Consider the following 19,111-nt stretch of genomic DNA (forward strand, 5'->3'; position numbering starts at 1 on the left):
TCATCAAAAGCACATTAATACTTTTCAAATCAACTCATTAAGTGTTTGCCTCTAATTAGCATCACTTTTTCTTCAGACAGTTGAGTTAATTTTTTAATTGGGTAAAGCTTTCCACAATCAACAGAAACCTGTCAGTCTACCAGTGTCCTAGGTGCATTCCTTGGCATTGATGTAATGTATAAAATAAGTTTGTCTAAATGGTGGTAAAAAAAATTCCTGAATCCAAAGCACTGGACCCAAGACCTAATTATAAATAACCAACATTGGTAGAGTACACCTAAAAATAAAGTGCATTGGCTTTTCCATTTATCTCAGCAAACAATCCTCCATTCTTTCTATAGAGACAAGGTTTCTTCTTAACCTCATTCATGCTTTAACTACTCTTATTACCACTTAGAGCCTTCAATAAAAACCATTACAGACAGGTCTACTAACTTTGCTTCTGTTTTATTGAAATGTACCAGTAGGCAGGAAATTAATCAACAGCAGAATGTGAAAACAAGTAATTAGGTTCAAATCACAAAGCCCAATCACTATTAATCAGGAACTCAAAACATTACACCAGGTTGAACAGAAAGCATTCCTGCATTCATTATTGAGTCAGTACTAAACAACTGAAATACTGTGAGAGTAAATTGAAAACAATCCCTTTAGTGTGGGTAGATCATTCCTGAATGTGTCTTGTGCCATTAGGGTCACAAACATCCCTCAAGCCCTGGCTACACAGTACGCCACAGCTGTGTATATTATGCAACTTTCTATTATTTCTTGCAGACAGACGTTAAAGCAAAAACAATGCTCTACCTTGCAACAAAATACTGCCAAACAGAACCCTGTTGGATTCAGTAAGTTGTACAGAAGGTAAATGTTGCACTGTTGTAGACAGGGCTTTACACAAATCTCACTGTGTACCATATATATATATATATATATATATATATATATATATATATATATATATATATATATATATATATATATATATATAAATTAAATAAGGAAAGGCTACACAAGGAATCTTATTAACCTTTTTATTTATCTTTTTGAGAGAGGGGCTCCATTAAATATTTATTTAGTAAATTATTTGACCTGGGTGGTGCCTAAACCCACTGCATTGGCATATGCAGAAAGAAGGCTGACTACTTGTGTAGTTTCTAGGGTCAGTCGAGCTTCGTTCAACCAGTCCTGAGCCACTCTCCTGGATTCTCCCTTCAGCTGGTTGACAAACTTAGCTGCCAGCTCCAGATCTCCATGCTCGATGCAGTACGTGGCGTACGAGAGCAGCTTGAACGTGTCCAGGTCTTCGGGGGACAGCTGCGCCGGGGGTTTGAGTTGCTGGGGTTCCATCAGGAGGAGAGACTGCAGGTAGGAAAGGAAGTACTGGTACAGGCTATTCCTGGTCTCGTCGATCATGGCGACTCGGCGGACCAGCTTCCTGATGGTATAGAAGCGCGCCCTAAGGGAGGCCTCGCTGTACACCCCGCGGCTCAGGGACTCTTTCGGCAAGGCAGTGCTTAAGGTCTGGGTGAATTCGTTCTCCGCGCAGCTAGCTTTGATGACCTGCACTGCTGTATCGAGAGGTTCCGTAGGCTTGTCCCCCGAAGCAGTCTTCAGGATGTAGTTCAGAGCTTCAATGGAAAGCCACAGCTGGTGAGCTTTCCTGGCCTCCTCTTCAGCAACCGCATGACCTGGAATTTAAATGATAACATCTATTCAATGAGCTTGAAACCAAGACCTCCTCTGCTTTCTTAATCTTTATCAAAGCATACAGAAGCTCCACAGGATACCGTTTTACTATTTCCTCTTATCCTTATTAATCTGAACCCCTCAAGTTTAAGAATCGCTCCCATGGAAATAGTTTTACAATCCCTCCCAACCCTTCCAGTTTATGAAACACTTCCCAGACACTCAGCATTGAGTACTCAAATTACTATGCAAGTAACTTTACATACAACCCTTGGACAACCAGTTAAATACATTTTATAATGAAATAGAAATACAATTGGGTATACAAAACATTTGTTTTATGATCTTCTGTTTTGGGTCGAGTTATCGTTCCTATACTACAATAGTTGTTTGCAGTTACCAAGACTTCTATACTGTATATATATTTGCACCATTGAAAGTTAAATCCTTCTTGGTTTGAAATGCCTTGCTCAAGCAGATTTCATTTAGATAAACACAGCCGAGGCTGAATGCGATGTACTTACTGTCGACTGCTTGCTCCATTCCTTTGAGCCGTGCGTACGCTGCATTCATGTCCAGAGTGAAGTTATCCAGTTGTTCCTGAGTCATACGTCTAGAGTGGGTTTCTTGCTCTAATAGTTTATGTGCCAACTCCTAAAAAAACAGTGAAAGGGTTACAAATAACATACTTAATTTGACAACTGCTTTATAGATTTCTTTTTTGCAGACAACAGCTTGAGAATGTTCTGATAAATATGACTTAAACCACGACAATGTAGTACCTGTAACTCCAAGACTACTTAACTTAAGTAGTATTGTGTGGTCAAATAGATCAAAAGCTTTAGAGAAGTCACCAGTGACACCAGTGAGTTTCTTTGCCCCTATTGCCTGATACATATGATTTGTTAGTTTTAGTAATGCAGTTGTAGTCAAGTGAGCTTTTCAGAAACCAGACTGATAGTCAGTAAATGAATTATTTGTTGACAGATATAGGCCTGTAATTTCCAGGGGACGTGATATCCCCACTTTTAAAGATGGGAGACACTATAGCTTGTTTTAACTGGTTAGGCATTTCACTAGACATAAGAGACATATTAATTAATATAGTGAGTGGTCTTTTCAAGGACTAGGCAGCAGCTTTAAGGAGTCTGGGTTCTATCCCATTCGCACCTGCTTTTTTTGGAAAAATCAATCTGCATTAATAGTTTATATACTTCATTTACTGGTTTAAATTTAAATTTGAGGCAAGATTAAAAATTGTGGCCAGTAAGGGTTTTATAATCAAGAGTTTTTAATTTACTTGTGTATTCACTTTTCAAATTTGTAAAGAAGTGGTTAAAAGTATTAGTGATCTGCACTGGGTCACTAACCATTTTTCCTTCCAAGTGTGAGGTAAAAACCATTTTCCCTCTATTAAATACTTTATTAATACCCTGCCAGAAGGTATGTGGATTTTTTAAATTTCTACCTATGTAAATTTAAGAAATATTCAGCTTTTGCCTTTTATATTAAGGCTGAACTTTTATTTCTCAGTTGCTTATATAATATTTTATCAGAATGATCTCTGCCATGCCTGATCTCTTGTATGAAACAGCTCTATTAGGTCTGGGGTTACACAAGGTACGCGAAGAGATTTAACTCGCATTTTCTTAAAAAGGTGCATAAAAAAAAGAGAGAGAGAGACTGGGCAGATGGAATAGGGTTAAGCCTATCCCAGTTTATATCTGCTACATCCTTAAGAAAGGCATTCAGCTCAAATTTTCAAAAAGACCTGTACAAGATCACTTTGGCTGGTCCTTTATTTGTTTTAGCCTTCCAAATACAATAGACTTGACAAAGTTCGCTAAACTCATCTGCTAATATCGCACTGGGGTCACTGCCTGCCACCTTCTCATACAAATAGGTAGTAACGGTGTGGATATTGGGAGTTTTTATTTTACTCCACAGAGGACATGGCAAGTCATGACTTGAAAGGCTTCCCTGTAAAAGATATGTTAAGAATCCTCAAGAGAACAGAGTGCCAGTAGATTTAACGTGGAGTATGCTAATGCACTTGCCTTTCACCTCTGGGTCACCTCAGGTCTGGGCCAAAATCAGACCACTAGAGACAGTAATCCACGTCATAAAAACCACGCCCCATGCAAGCAGTCTCAAAGAAAGGTTAAGGGTCGGAGTCCACCTAGGCAGCCTTGAAGCGTGCCAGCCGGGCCAAGTGCTATCACTGCTTACAAATGAGAAAGAGAACAAGAGGAAGCTTGCCTGCTCCGCCTCTGCTCTGATCTCCTGTTCCTGGACTTTTATCACATCCCTCAGGTGGTCAGAGTGGGCAGCCGCCTGTCTGCGCAGCTGAGTCCTCATCTCGACCTCCATCAGCTCCCGCACCTCCTCGACCTGGGAGCATGCACACACATTACTACAGCAACTGCTTTTACAAGTGCATCTTTAACCCAGTAAAAGTTCATGGTTTATGCTGCAGTTTCTTGGTGGACCATTAAAAAAATAAAAAATAAGACAATTTGCTATAATGGAGCTTTGCTTCACAAATGTAGTAAAATTATGCACTTAAACCACACGTCTACCGTACAAGGACGGGAGGATCCTAACTAAACAAAAGCAACAATGCTCTTCTAAATTTAAAAGCCAACACATTTTCTATACCACCACTCCATGCGACTTAACATATATTCATCCATTTTACTCAGTAAGAAGAAGCTTCAAAACGATAAGGCACCAATACCGACTTGGTGTTGAAAAAATAAAAACAGCAAATAAAATACCAGCATATTACATTATAAATACAGGGTTCTTTGTATTTAAATTTAGTAATCCTTACCTATTTGTTTAGTAGACAACACACACCAGTCAGGCCAGATTGGTAGACATCAAACTATGTCAAAGCCAAGGCAACATTTATGGCTATCGCCTGTAGTTTTATCTAGAGACAGCTCATACCTTTCTGTCCTGATCCAGTCGGACTTCTGCGCGGTAGTGCTCCAATGCTTTGGCCACAGCCATCTCCAGAGCCTTGTTATCCTCCATCTTCTGCTGTGCCAGAGCAGTCTCGATGTGCTGCCGTTCCCGGACCCGCTGTTCAGCCAGCTCCTTGTTGAGCTGATCGATGCGTCGGTGAGCGTGGGCGATCAGAGAGTTCAGGTCGTCTGTAGTCAGTCTGCCGGCTACAAACACATTTAATAGCATACCAACCTACCAGCTTCTGGTAACAAATACATAATAGTCACCAGTCAACATCTCATACAAGTCTTATTAGTCTACTATTGTGACCCATTTTTAGTACATTAAAGAAAGCATTCATTTGGCAACAGGTCTAGTTGAACCCCATTAAACCCATACAAACTGGTAGACAGGACTAAAACAAGCTTTGTCTTGAAGCCTATGCAGGAATATCTTTTCAAAAAGGTAGAATATACAAAATACATTCTCTTATCTACACATCATTCATGTTATTTGGTTTCCTATTCTTATAGCTTCCATTTTTAATTACATCATTGAAACTTATTTTTAAAAAAGTTTTAGCTCAGGGCTTTTGCATCATCAATACTAAGGATGAGTGAATGAGACAAATTTGATTGTTCAATCTCCTATTTTGCACCTGTGGGAGCATCACTGCTGACCACTGTGTTGTAATGGGCATGAGTTAAATGCTGCTTCTAAAAAAATGCAGGAAGCTTGTAGAGGTGTTGAATGGCTTTATGGTCAGCGATTATGGCAGAAAGAAAAAAGAAAATCTTTGACACCTTGCTGAGCTTAAACTAAAAAGAAAAGTTTCACAGAAACAAAAAAAAGAATTAGAACCCAAATTATATGAAAAATACATAGATGAGAGAATTGTTTAACACCCTATTTATTATATGGTTCAAGATTAGCTTAGAATACATTCTAGTTATTTATATTAAGGCTTCATCTGAGTAACAAGGTTGATTAAATGGACTGAATTACTGAACTGCCAATACAGAAATTTAAGTCTTCTCAAATGTGCAAAAATGCTGCTACTAGAGGGGTTAGTCATTGTAACACCTAATCAGTCTCCCTGATGCCTGTACAATGTAGTTGCCTGAATACATTATTAAGCACGAAAATCACCACAGAAAGCTACAGAAAAAAAGTGAAAGTTAAGCCCAAAGTGTAGCAGTGTAATTATTGCAAAATAATCCTGTCAAAGCTGAAGGAAGCAACTGAATTCCTGCAAGGTCTACAATCTGCCCAGTTTATGAAGACCCATGGCTATGAAGTAATTTTGAGCTGACCCTGCTGTGCCCACGCAGGGCAATCAAGCCTGGCAGAGACTATGGGCAAAAGTATGGGTGTTGCACCAAGATGACCATGTTACAGCACTAACATCACAGCAAGGTTCCATTTGGGGTTAGTGGGGCCCTTTGTGCAAAATGAAATTTCCACTGTGTAGCTGAAATTCAGATTATATTAATGTTATTTAAGGGAAGGCACGTGGCTTTTAAAGCCTTAGTTGCTAAACAGGATCTCAGTTCTAGCTTGATCTAAAGGCATCTAAAATCCAGTGATACAGCAGTGCCCATTAGCCTCTATAAAAGCAGAGAGCTCCAGATTAATAATTCTGAGCAGCATTTTTCCAGAACAGCCAAGGAAAGGAAAATGCACAACAAAACCGCGTCGACACTCACCTAAATCAGACACCTCTGTAACAGAAAAGGGAAGGTTTAGAAAGGTTAATAATACACATCTACCACAGCAAATCACACAAACAGACATGCAGCAATACAGCCACAGACACCTATGCTTTTAGTTATATAAGCTGTTGCAGGCAAAATAAGCATGTGAAAAAAGAAAATAAATATCCCACCATTAATGTTTTAATGTACAAATATGGTAAAATATTGCTTCAGTTCAGCTCTTGTATTTATGAAAGTGATGTGTACATACAAAAAAATGACTCCTCCATTTAAAGTATATTATCTTAAAAATGTCAACATCGAGGACCCAACAGCTCATAGAACAGATAGTGAAAATGTCCTGTCAATCCAGTACTTATGAACTGAGAAATATCTGACTTGACCCTAAGCTAGTTAAAAAAAAAAAAAAAAAAAAAAGTAAAATACAGATGAACTTCTATTACTTTTCAGTGCAGATGTATTGCCTTTTTCAAGTGAATTCCTGATGCTATCTAGTGATCACAGCTAGGTAGCACTGAGACATAAGACACAGTGGCATACTGCATGTGTGGGTCTCTATCCAGCATACAGAAATGCTGTACTACAGTTTCTATTAGTCATGTTGAAATTACTTGTCTGTACATTGCTGTATTTCATACAAAAGGAGGGAAAACTTTATATTTTGTATTGTACCCATCACTGCCATGTCCGTTCCCGCAAACCAGGAAACAGAATGCATGCATACATCCATCACGTTTCTTCAGCTCAGAACAACCAGGAACACATGCAAACAACCTCACCAGAATAAAACAAGACCATTAATTATATTAGTTTTGTTTTAGGGACAAAACACTAGGAAAAGGTATTCATTATGCAATGTAAGAGGACCATGTTCAAGGAGTACTGGCAGGAATAGCTGAACAACTGGCAAATCCATTTGTTGTTACAGGTGGCATATCTGCTACTTTTAACAATTTTAGTATTTTAAGATACTTTTAATAATCATTTAATTGACTAACTACATCTTGCTGATAACTGAACTAGTTCAATACATGTAATGGTTGTTATGGGGGAATGGACGAAAGTGCTATGCAATAGGAGTCTTATTTCCATCCATAATTTTACCTGTATGTGACTAACAAAACCTGATTACTGTTGTGTCTGGTGATTTTTACTCTCAGGGTCTCAATAGAGATTAAGAAAATATTAGGCCTTGTTTTCTTACACAGGCAAGACTTCACATGATGGTATTTAGTGACTTTTCAACTGCACCTGTCAGTACATGAATCTACCAGTAAAAGGCCACATCCCAGCACAGTTACAGGGCAAAGACCCCAAAGATTCCTTGTGGTAATCGTGTTGTGTTTTTGTTTTTTTTTTTTTTTTTGGGGGGGGGGGGGGGGGGGGTTATTATTTTGTGTATTCTTGTGAAACAATTTTGCTACCACCCTGCAAGTGCTGCTAGAATATGTTTAAGATTGCCTGATCATTCAAATTCTTCATTAAAAAACTATTTAAAAAATGTTACATATAAATTATAAATTAGTTCCTGAACCAGGAATCCACTGCTTTTTACACAAATCTTAATGTACTAAAATAAAATAAATGCCAATATTCCCATTTCATTTCTTCTTTTGGTGTGATTATTCAACATTGCCATTTCCCTCCTTTATTCATATCTGGACCACATTTAAAAGGACTGAATTGCAGATCATATTACCCTCACATGGAACGCTAACTGGTTGAATATCAAGGGATTATGTGAACGCATTGATTTACGAATTGCCTTTTTGTTTATGCGTAATCATTGCATGGTTTTCTGTATATAAAAAAAATATATAAATATACAAACTCGTCAGGCAACACACATTGTGTTCTGTTAATCAAGACTGTACTTATTTTACTAGATTCCTCATAGTCAAGTTGTCACAGTATAGAATATATATATATAGAATATATATATATATATATATATATATATATATATATATATATATATATATATATATATATATATATTATATATAGATAATCATTACATCGACATGGATAAGCAAATCCCAAATCTTAACATTCAGGGATGGAATAAGACCCACTGCACAGCAGTTTGATCCATTCCTGGGTTTAGTTTAAAAAAAAAAAAAAAAAAAAAAAAGACACCTGAGCTTCTTACATAAACACTGTGGCTAATCAAGCATGTAGTAAAACCTGGAATGGGTGAAACCATTGTGCAACAGGAGTCTTATTTTCATCCCTGAACAATGTGCAATCCCTTGCACCGGTTCACCACAGCAGTGTTGACTTACTGAGTCCCTTCCACCCAGTCTGTATGTCTGGGGTGATGCTGTCTAGTTCTTTCTGGAATTGCTCCTTAGCCACAGCCACAAGCTCATGATATTGAGCTACGATCTTAGCTTCCGACTGAGCTGCCTGAACCTGGCAGGAAGAAGACGGAAGAAAATCCATCATTACATCCCAACACTGAAATCCACACGCAGAGCAAAGGTATAGTGTGGGGTTTTAAGTTGAAAAAAAAAAAAAAAAAAAAAAATACAGTGAAAAAAAGGATGGTTTCATTGACCCAGATAAATCCTGACCTTATGTTATCTATGCTGATCCTACAGTAACGCTACTGGGTCTGTGAAACCAGTCGAGTTGTTACTTGTCCAACGTCACAGAGAGTCGGTAGCCAACATTGCAATCTTTTACCACCTGGTTCCCATGTCCTCAGCTGTAACCGCTACGATACGAGATTTACGATTATACTCTATTTACAGTATAATCGTAAATCTCAAAAAACTACTCACTTCTAAATCTTTTGTAGTCATTTTTGTATTACTTTAGTATAAATACATGTTAATTTGGATTCATATGTTGTTTTTTTCTGACTTTATGTGAACGAAAAGACACACATTTGCTCGTTTTCCCGTTGGAAATAGTGATATTTTGAAATATCACTGTCCTGGTCACAAAAGCAAAGTTTGTGGGGAATAATAGCCATTGTCTACACTTTTGAGGCATAAGCAATTAGGAAATAACACTTACTACCCAGGAACAAAACAAAAAAATTGTTACACAGTGTAATTATTAAACTTTACCTACAGGTGTAAATAAGACAAAAAACATTTAAAAAAATAAAAATAAATAAATAAAATGGAAACCTACAAAACTGAATTTAAAAAAAAAAAAAAGTAAATTTAGCTCACCTTTTTGACGACATTATCCAGATCAACCAGCATGTTGTGCAGGTTCTCCTCAGCAGACCGAATCTGAGGCTTAGCTCTGGCAATATTGGCCTGTTTTGCATCGTCAATCACCCCTCGCAGCTTCTCTAGCCCATCCCTACCAAGCAAGATGCAGGATTACAAATTACAACCGACACCCGCTGGAAGACAACCAAACCTTCCGATGGCTTAGAAGTGCCTCCAAGGCTCCTAGGAGAGTGATTAGCTCAAGGAATTGTGCATTACTGCTGCAGTAATATAAAAACAGTAATAGTTTAGTTTTCCAAATAAAAGACTGTCCATACATGGTTTCTGACTATATTATGCGCTCCCACAGTAAAGTAACACACAGAATACCTCTGCAAAGTTAACAGCAAACACATTACCTTTGCTGTGTTATATTTTCAAACATATTGCCGACACTTTAGAAATTTGTAATCACACATCATGGGTCATGAATCAACTAGGTGATACATTTCTCAACGTTTACTCAGGAGCTTTTTGACAGGAGATAAAAAAAAAACCTCCAACGATCACACTAACTGCTGCTTTTCTGTTCCCACAATACACCGCTCATTTCTATCACAGCACCGGCACTTTTGCAGGAGGGATCGTGATCTAGATACACTGCAATGTTTAGAAGTATTCCCTAGTTGATTTCCTTATATGATGTTTGAATAAAAATAACACAAGTAGGAATATGCTGAACAAAAAACAACACTGCATCAAACAAAGTCACGTGTGTCTTGTAAACACTGCATGGGGTTCTGTGAAAGCAACACAGACATCTTAAACATGTAAACATAACTATGAGTTTGTCATTATACACAACAGAGGACTAGGTCTGCACGGTTTAGGCAGGATAAATAAACATGCTGCACTGTTGACAAATTATTTTCCCTCCTGTGCACTGTGAACTGTCTGACTTTATCCAGGGTACACCTTAAAATATGTTTGACAATGTTTGACTATTTCTTTCTTTTTTTTTTTTTTTTTTTTTTTTTTTTAAATTTAGCAAATTTGCAAGCATGTAAAAACACATTTCTGGGTGTCTGCTTTTGAAACGTAAATTTTTAAATCTTTTACTTGGCTTTCAAAAGGGCGTCAGCAGCTTCATCCACCGTCTTGCTGCGTTCATTCAGGGCTTCTTCAAGGTCACGCCACTGAGAAGACTTCTGCTCCACCGAAGCCTAAAAGCAAAACATCCAGACTGTCAGAAGCAGAGGCGACAACTCTCAGTGATATTATCAGTCAGTAGAAAAGCATACTGCTCACAGCAGATCTAAGAAATTAAACAAATTCACTTTATTCAGTGGAAACAACAGAACATTAAACTGGTAGTTAAACTAGTAGTTTCAGAGAGGGATATGTTGGACCAAATACCAAAAACAGCACCACATGAAGCGTAATCACAAGCAGAAGCTGAGATTAAAGTTCCAACATGAATGACTGTGTAAAGTTAATTTAATTCCGTCTACCTCAGTTTCTTCCATAGCCTCTTTTAACTTCATGGAATGGCTGTTGATTGCCTGTACAGCAGCATCCTGGGCAGCAATGGCCTGTAGAGTTACACGGGCTGTGCTGCCAAGAGCCTCCTCCAATATCGCCGCCAGAGCTGTAGAGAACACAGATATCTTTATAAAATGCTTACTGTCAACAATAAAACACAGGTTTAACAGTAGTACCCAAGCAAAGTTTTATCTGAAGCGAGCATGATGTATCATAATCTTCAAGCCAAACTGAACTGAAAGCAGCTCGTATGCCCCCGTACCTGCTTTACTTGCGGGTTACATTTTCTACCGATTTAGTCAGTTAATCTGTACATGTGGCAATGCTTTCCATTTGATGTTTAACAGAGCTATGTAGAGCAGCACATACAGGCAACCTTCTCCTGCTCCTCTTGATCCTGCTTGGCGAGCCGGGCTGCCACCTCCTCAGGCGGGCGTTCCTTCACTGTCGGCAGGTCCTTGTGTCCACTCTCCTCGCATTTCTCACACACCTCCCCCCCTGATAAAGGACGGACATGCAGTTAGCAGGTTGTTCCTCGGCTGTCAATTTGTAATTTGGTTAGTCGTGTAAGTTTACTCGTTCCTTTACTGTTTATGTTTGTAGTGGTTAATTAAAAGCAACAGCAACAATGCTGAAAGGCCGCAGGCAGTTGCTGGAGCTTCAGCAGGAAGCCTGTTAACATATGGGTTGGGTCACAAGGTTTACATTCTTGGAGGTAAACCATAATCCAGGACCCAAATAGGTCTGGGTCTAAGGGGGGTTTGGGGGGGGTGTAAAATAAAGGTCCTGTCTAATGAAAAAGACACCTAGATGAGCAGTGGCAATATGGACCCCAACAAATTCTCCCAATTATTACATAAGGACAACAACAACAATTCACATTTCTATAGCACCTTTCATTACAAGGATCCTAAAGTGCATCACACACATGTAAAAATGAACGATTAAACAATTTAATTAAAAAGTTAAATATAAGAATTTGATAAATGTGGTTTTAATTGTAAAATTAGAAAAACTAAAAGATAAAAAGTTAGTTTGTAGCAAAAGAACAAGTGAACAAGTCTAAAAATAAAATTGGAATAAAAATAAATAAAAAAACAAACAAAAAAACACAATAATTGTAAAATTAGAAAAACTAAGATAAGCCAGTTTGGAAAAAAAAAAAAACACATTAATACAATTTAAGAGTCTCATTGGAAAAGGCCCCCATGCTCAAAGAGCTACCCTATAAACATATTAAAGAATTGCAAGCCTTGCTGGAATTCTGAGTCTGAGCCCTCTCCATGCATGCTCATATCCAGTGCCTGTTCTGACCTGCCGCTGCAGCATGCTTGTGTTCCCCCTCTTGCTCTCTTTGCCCTTCATGGGTGGCGGGAGCGGGCACTGACAGGGCCTCTCCGATCGCTGAAATGATGTGCCCTGCCTCCACAGAGGACTCTACAAGGGAGTTATCACATATCATAACTTTTAAAAACTCATGCGCTCACATTCCATCCGACAACCAGCCTCACCTCCATTCGTATGCTTATTTTGACATTTAAAAAGACAGAAATGCACTTTCTTGTCAGCATGGACAGATGGCTATAAACAAGTCCAGATTTATCACAAGCCTGACAATGTGATTAAAGGATGATGGGTGCAATACAACCACCAGTTTCACACTTTGTATAAACAAAAAACATACATTAAACTGGCTCTGTTGTTCAGAGCTAAACTTCCCCATCTTACAGCCAGAGATATTATCCATTTACATCTCAGCAGTGACAAGAAAAGGTCGTCAGGGGTCACAGCTCTCCTGCCCTGAGTGTTAGGAGAGAGACTGCCTAACCCAACACCCACCTTTCAGTTTCTGTTCCTCCTCAAGGGTTGGTGCTGGGGCAGCCTCTGCCGGTTCACTCTTCTTTCCCTTTTGTTTGGACTGCTTTGGTTCTTTTGTCACCTCGCTCATGTAAGGAATCTGTAATTGGCCCTGTTTTGTTTTCAAAGATAGATTAAAACACAGTCAGAACCTGTTACCACACTACCATTCTCATGGGGAAACGAATGGCGAAATAGCTGTAAAGCAAATCTTACATTTTGCTCTAATTTTGTTTTACAGAAAAGCACAGTGGTCAAAGTATCAATAATTTTTTTCTTTCTACCTATAACTTCTGTATGATTTAAAGGTAGCAGCCAATGTCAAAAAAACATGCAATACCAACCAACAAGATGAGACAGTCTTGCAGAAATGGGAATGCATTTGCTATGTATTCTTGTTGGACAGTGCAGCGCATTTATCTTGAAACAATGTTGTGGTTTAGACAAAGGCTCACAAAGCTGTGCATAATTGCTTTTTCAGTGCATGCTGTAAAATGTACTTCAATGAACACCATCTCCTGCTTACCGGTTTCTTTGGCACAGGCAATACATAAGGGGCAGGGCCAAGGGTGACATCAAAGACTCTGTCAGCGTATGGGATGGCCTGCTCTACATTCTGCCGGAATTTCGGATCCCATTTTGCATACAATATTGTGCCACCAAATCCTCCCCCAACAAACAGAAGGCTGACTCCAACTATTTTGCCTGCAGAACCACTGCATTACCAAGACGGGAAAAAAAAAGAAAATTTTAATAACAGGCAATCCCATGTGTAATCTGTAACTAAGCTTATTAGTGTTTGTTTGCATGCATGCAGATAGATAGATTGATAGATGTAAGACGAAGTAAAAGCCTAGCAAAGTGTAAAAGCATAGGTAAGCATTGTAAATAATAGCAAGGTTTTCTAAAACATTAATAAACATGGAAAACTGGTGAAAAATATAGTAAATGCATAGTATAAGCATGGGAAAAGTATGGCAAAAATACTGTGCAAAAATATTGTAGCAAACTTTTATAAGGGTAATTTATTTAGGATCTGCTCTATATGGTAACTTGCAGTATAAAGTGGGAGAAGGTCAACAAGGCCACTGCACAGTGTAGTGCACAGGTGTGTCCCCGCTACATACTTATCTGTTTACACCTTTAAACTCAAGATAACCAATAGGAGGACAGGAAACTAGAACAGGTATAACCCTTGCTTGTCCCAGTATGTATACAAAGCAAAAAAGCAAAAAAAAAAAAAATGATATAAAGCAACAAGAGGCGAGTACCCAGATTCCCCATGTGTTGCATATCGGCGAAGAGGCTGAAGAGGACACAGTGGAGCTTTACCACACAGGCACTGCTGTACAAGAGAAATAAGAGTCTGAGATTAGTAACAAAGGAGTGAACAAATTCCCTAGGATTTTTATCCCATACTGTGCACCCCCCCCCCCCCAAAAAAAAGGGATCTGACATCACTTATGCAATAGGAAATACAATATCACTGTATGCAGAGTTCAAGTTCGACTGAATTTCATTTTTTTTTTTTTTTTTTTTAAGTTTTGTGAAATAAAAAATAAAAAAATATTTAAGTGTGTGTATACGTGTTATTAATCCGTATACAGTAGCTGTAAATCAGCATTGTACCGTTAACTATTCTTCAGATAGCAAGTTATTGGCGTGTGCAACTGGTACTTGGGGAAATACATAACAAGGTCACGTCCTTCCGCCGTCAAAAACGCTTTCAAAAGATATCGACGCCAGCTTGGGAAACGATCTGCCCAATGGTGATGGTCGAGTTTGACGTTTCTTAATACAGTCGTAGTACAACTGCACATTTAAAATGTGCACCTATATAATAAACCATCTTTCTATACTACAAAACGAAAGTAGACTACTAGCATCCAGACCACAGCTTGTCATTGATGAACGCACTCACACACACACACACACACACAGAGCGGCGTCCAACCAACTTCCCAGCCGGGTTCCAGAAACACCGCCCTCGTTCTTTGACTGGTTGAAACACCAGTCAGTCTCTGAAAGCACTGCAACGATTTGTCGAATGCAAATGCCAATCAATACAAACTGACGCACCTACTTCCAGGACTGTGGCTATACTGTAATGTCTGTAGGTTGTCAATTTTTCCATAAAGAAAGGCAGCTAGTTAAAACTTACTAACGCAGACGCACTGTTTCATAAAGCACTGTGAATAGCGGTGAAGTACATCTACTCCACCAAAAAAGAAAACAGACTTATTTTTGAGGGGGTTGCTCAAACTGTGTAGGCCTACTTTGAAGCCGGGTCACTGCTGACAGGCTAACTCTTTCCGCTACGAGTTTATTATATTATTCTCTTACCTGGGCTACTGCGCGGCTCACGTTTCTGCACACACGCAGCATGGCTGTTTGCAAAACCACCTTCGAGCTGTTCTTAACTGTGACACATTCGCGGGTTTCCTCAGTAGAACATGATATAACACGACAGTAACGTATGCTTGGTGAGAGGCTTTCCAAACTCCCAACGGTGTGAGGAGAGAGAGAACAAGACAGCGCACACCGAGCATGCGCGCTGCGCTGCGGATAGCGTGGGTGTGGGGCGGGGACTAGATCCGCGAGCGAGCTCCACTAAGCCCGATGTCACGTCACGTCACGTCACGTCACGGCAAGGGTTGGGAAAGACAACGCCAAATAAAGCACGGGGAGAACAGAATCGGGTTTCAGCACAAGGGGGTTCTTTCCTAGATTTAACCAAAAAAAAGGTTCTGTTTTAGCGTAATACATAAATGTTAACAAACACATTCGTAAAAGTTTTGAAAGGTGTATTTTTTTTTTGGCATTGTAGTATGCAGAGGTGAAGCGGAGACATCGGCTCTCGGAGTGTAAGGGCAAATCAAACGCTTCAGTGGACGGCGACTCATTTAGCTGCAGATTTATATATATATATATATATATATATATATATATATATATATATATATATATATATATATATACTGATTTTAAATGTTGAATTTCCGATACACTTTTTCAACATTTATACATTATATATGTAAGTAAATTTACGTAAAAATGCAAGGGACCAGAAAAAAAATTAAAATGTAAAGCTGTTTAAACTTGATTAGCACGATGCCCACAATGCTAATCGTTACACCGCAGCTTTACAGCGCATGAAAGTTGGTACCCTTTTTTCCACGTAACCGATACAGTTACCTTGTTATGTATTCATTCAGATTGTTTTACAGACGAGTTTCTGAGATACAACGTCATGTGCTGTGTCACAGTGAAGTGCATGTAAGAAACATCCAGCAGGTGGCACTGGGGTATTTGGTGAGTTCTGTGTGTATCAGAGATTACCAACTGGTACAGTTGATGACAGAGACAGGAGGTTCTGGGTTTAAATCTAACCTAGACCAAGATGAAGGGATCTTAGGACTGTAGCATTTGGACTTTGTGGTAACTATCCTATCAAGTCATATGATTTGCACTACCCAAGTTAAATCCAGGCAGCTAATCCTATACCACATAAGAATCCTGTGATTACATTATTTACGACTCATTATTTTTATAGCCATTTTTACAGTGGATTCTATTATGCATGTTTTTACGCATTTAATATATGTTCTTTTAAGCTAAAATATGCATATATGATGAGAGAAAGAACGCCTCACCAAGTAATAGTGTAGAGTGTGAGTAGCCCATTCGATGGCTAAACACTTCTTCTCAATGATGGAGTAGTTAATCTCTCTAGGAGCCATGTTTTTGCTCAAGTAAATGATAGTGTGTTCTAACCGTCAACTTGTTGGGACAGGACCGTCCCCAGACCAATGTGGGAGGTATCGGTCTGAAGGATGAACTCTTTGCTGAAATCAGGTGAAATCAGAGTAGGAACTTGACAGAGTCGCTTCTTAATCATATCAAATGCCTCCTGACACTGCCCTGTCCATTAAACTAATTTTGGAGCAGCCTGTCGGGTGAGATCTACCAGGGGGTTGACTATGGTGGCATACTCAGGGATAAAGTGGCGATAATAGCCGGTTAACCCCAGTAATGATCACACCTGTGACTTGGTTCTAAGGATAACAGTCTCAACCAGCGCCTGGACTTTGGAGGCAGTTGGCTTTACCCGTCCATTACACATAATCTAGCCAAGATACCGGGTCTCATGCTTGCTAAATGCATCCTTGCCCAGCTTGGCTGTTAGCCCTGCCTCCCTGTGTTCCTTCCAGGTGGAGCTAAAAATCACCACATCATCAATGTACCTGGCTGCGTACTGATGATGGGGAGCTAAGACCTGGTCCATCAGTCTCTGAAAGGTGGCGGGAGCTCCATGCAACCCACAGGGCATGGTCCGGAAATGGAACAAGCTATCGGGTAGAGAAAACAGTTTTCTCTTTTGAGAGCTGAGTGAGTAGAATTTCCCAGTATCCCTTCGTCAGATCCAAGGTCGAGATTAACTGCACCTTACCCAGTCAGTCGAGGAGGTCATACACTCGGGGCATTGGCTATGCATCGAACGTGGAGATGGCATTAGTTCTTCCGGGCAAAACAGAAAAAACATCATTAAATCTTTCCACTAACTGGCAGAGCTCGCGTTTCTGATCCAGAAGTAACTGCTCTCCCATCGGAATACTAGTTGTAGCTAGTGGACTGACAGTGTGGCCATAATCTTCTAAACTGTCACAAACTATAAATAGGGCCTCCCCAATCACCAACGTGTACATTAACAATGCAAGGCCCCTCCAAATCATTACCACTGGACTAACCTGGTGCTGTCATGCCGTAATGGAAGGTCACACCACATTCCATTGCCGTCGGGCAATTTCTGGTGAGGTGGCCGATCTCCTGGTGCCAGTAACAGGTGGAGTGAAAGGGCGCTGTGACAGAAATATGAGTTTTGGTGATAAATCTTCCTCCCAACATGTGAGGGCACTAAAGAACGAGAGGAGAAGTATCTGGAAGGGCTGACCTGACAGTTAGTTTCCGGGACCGGGAAGTGGGTCAGCCTGGAAAGAAGCGAGACTCTGTTGTAAGACCGTATTGACTTGAAAGGTAAAAGAGGGGCAGCTGCAAGTAATAAGGCAGCTGCAAACGTTTACCTAGATATCATACGGGATTACATATAGGGGCCAGGGTAACGCTGATCTTTTCCTTTGTTTGGGTTAACGTTTGGAGAGAGAAGGATCGAGAGAGGCGTTCTTGTTGTTAAAGAGAATTACGTGTTGTGTTTTGTTGTGTCTGTCTGTGTAATTGTCTGTGTTTTTTCACCACCAGACAGTTAAAGCACTACTCCAGAGCTGTCGCCAAGGGTCAGCACTGTCCGGAGCACCACTGCACACCGCACTATCTGTGTTTGCACTGACCACCATCATGACTGCACTCACCCAGGACTGGTGACCGTCTGTTTGTTTTGTTCAGGACTGTGCCCTGTTTATTGTTATCCCCGTGCGTTATTCATTGTTGTGTATCGCCGGGGATTTATTTATTTTACGGTCACCAGACCTGGAAAAGAAATAATGCACCTTTTTCACTGGATTACTGTTGTCTGCCTTTCACTCCTGCACCACATCACCGCTACACCTGTTCTCCTTACCAGCCACTTTGCCACAGGCGCCTACAGAGCTTGTGTGTCCTGCTGCCAGTTCGACTGCAGGGAGGGGTGCTCTACTCTTAACCTGCTGGGGGTCGCCCTCGATCTCCATTGTATTGGAGGAAGGCTGCCCACGGGGTGACCTTGCAGTGCTGGTCTGTGGGTAGTGGGGATGAAGTGATGTGGAGGTCCCATCAGTCGTGGCTTGTTGGAGGTAAGAGCGGGTATGGCAACTACTGGAGGGCTTGGCAGTGCATCCTCGAACCCTTCAGCCAATTTGACTGCCGCATCCAGTGTGGTGGAACGGTGACAGCTGACCCAGTTCTGCGTGTCTGGCACCAGCACCTTTATAAACTGTTTGATGGCAATCAGTTCTGTTACCTTCTCTGCATCGTGGTCCACCAGTTGTTGCGCCACCATGCGATATCGCAGTCCTGGGGGTCTCCAGTATTCCCGGAACCGGTGATGGTGCATCTCCTCAGTGATGTCTAGCTGCTGGAGAATGGCCTGCTTTACCCGATCATAATTAAGGCTGTCTTCATTAGTTAAGGCTTGATAGACTGCCTGGGCCTCCCCGATCAAATTAGGGCCCAACTAGGTAGCCCACCACCAATCCA

At 40.2% G+C, this 19,111-nt stretch overlaps 1 protein-coding gene across 3 annotated transcripts; it reads right to left on the minus strand.

The window, feature by feature from the left end:
- Positions 1-431: 431 nt before the first annotated feature.
- immt (inner membrane protein, mitochondrial (mitofilin)) lies at positions 432-15,474 on the minus strand. 3 transcript variants are annotated; one of them, XM_041268664.1, is made up of 15 exons: positions 15,266-15,474; positions 14,194-14,264; positions 13,449-13,638; positions 12,905-13,034; positions 12,380-12,502; positions 11,435-11,563; positions 11,035-11,171; positions 10,643-10,746; positions 9,539-9,674; positions 8,639-8,768; positions 6,345-6,359; positions 4,639-4,862; positions 3,946-4,077; positions 2,211-2,340; positions 432-1,688 (listed from the first exon to the last, which is right to left on the minus strand). In XM_041268664.1, exons 1-15 carry the CDS (start codon positions 15,305-15,307, stop codon positions 1,081-1,083), a joined length of 2,301 nt encoding a protein of 766 aa, XP_041124598.1. In that variant the 5' UTR covers positions 15,308-15,474; the 3' UTR covers positions 432-1,080. The 3 variants fall into 3 exon arrangements, with proteins under 3 accessions (XP_041124598.1, XP_041124589.1, XP_041124608.1); XM_041268655.1 differs by having other exon boundaries at positions 14,194-14,267; positions 15,266-15,473; XM_041268674.1 differs by lacking the exon at positions 6,345-6,359 and having other exon boundaries at positions 14,194-14,267; positions 15,266-15,473.
- Positions 15,475-19,111: the final 3,637 nt, after the last annotated feature.

This window comes from Polyodon spathula, chromosome 1 (genome assembly GCF_017654505.1).
Source record: "Polyodon spathula isolate WHYD16114869_AA chromosome 1, ASM1765450v1, whole genome shotgun sequence".
In the NCBI taxonomy this organism is placed as follows: domain Eukaryota; kingdom Metazoa; phylum Chordata; class Actinopteri; order Acipenseriformes; family Polyodontidae; genus Polyodon; species Polyodon spathula.

Excerpts from the sequence above, each read along its gene's own strand:
- immt (XM_041268655.1), bottom strand. The coding sequence starts at position 15,307 with ATGCTGCGTGTGTGCAGAAACGTGAGCCGCGCAGTAGCCCAG. Across the intron at positions 12,503-12,904 it reads GGAGGAACAGAAACTGAAAG|AGTCCTCTGTGGAGGCAGGG; the intron begins GTGGGTGTTGGG and ends ACTCCCTTGTAG. Across the intron at positions 4,078-4,638 it reads GACTGGATCAGGACAGAAAG|GTCGAGGAGGTGCGGGAGCT; the intron begins GTATGAGCTGTC and ends GCATGCTCCCAG.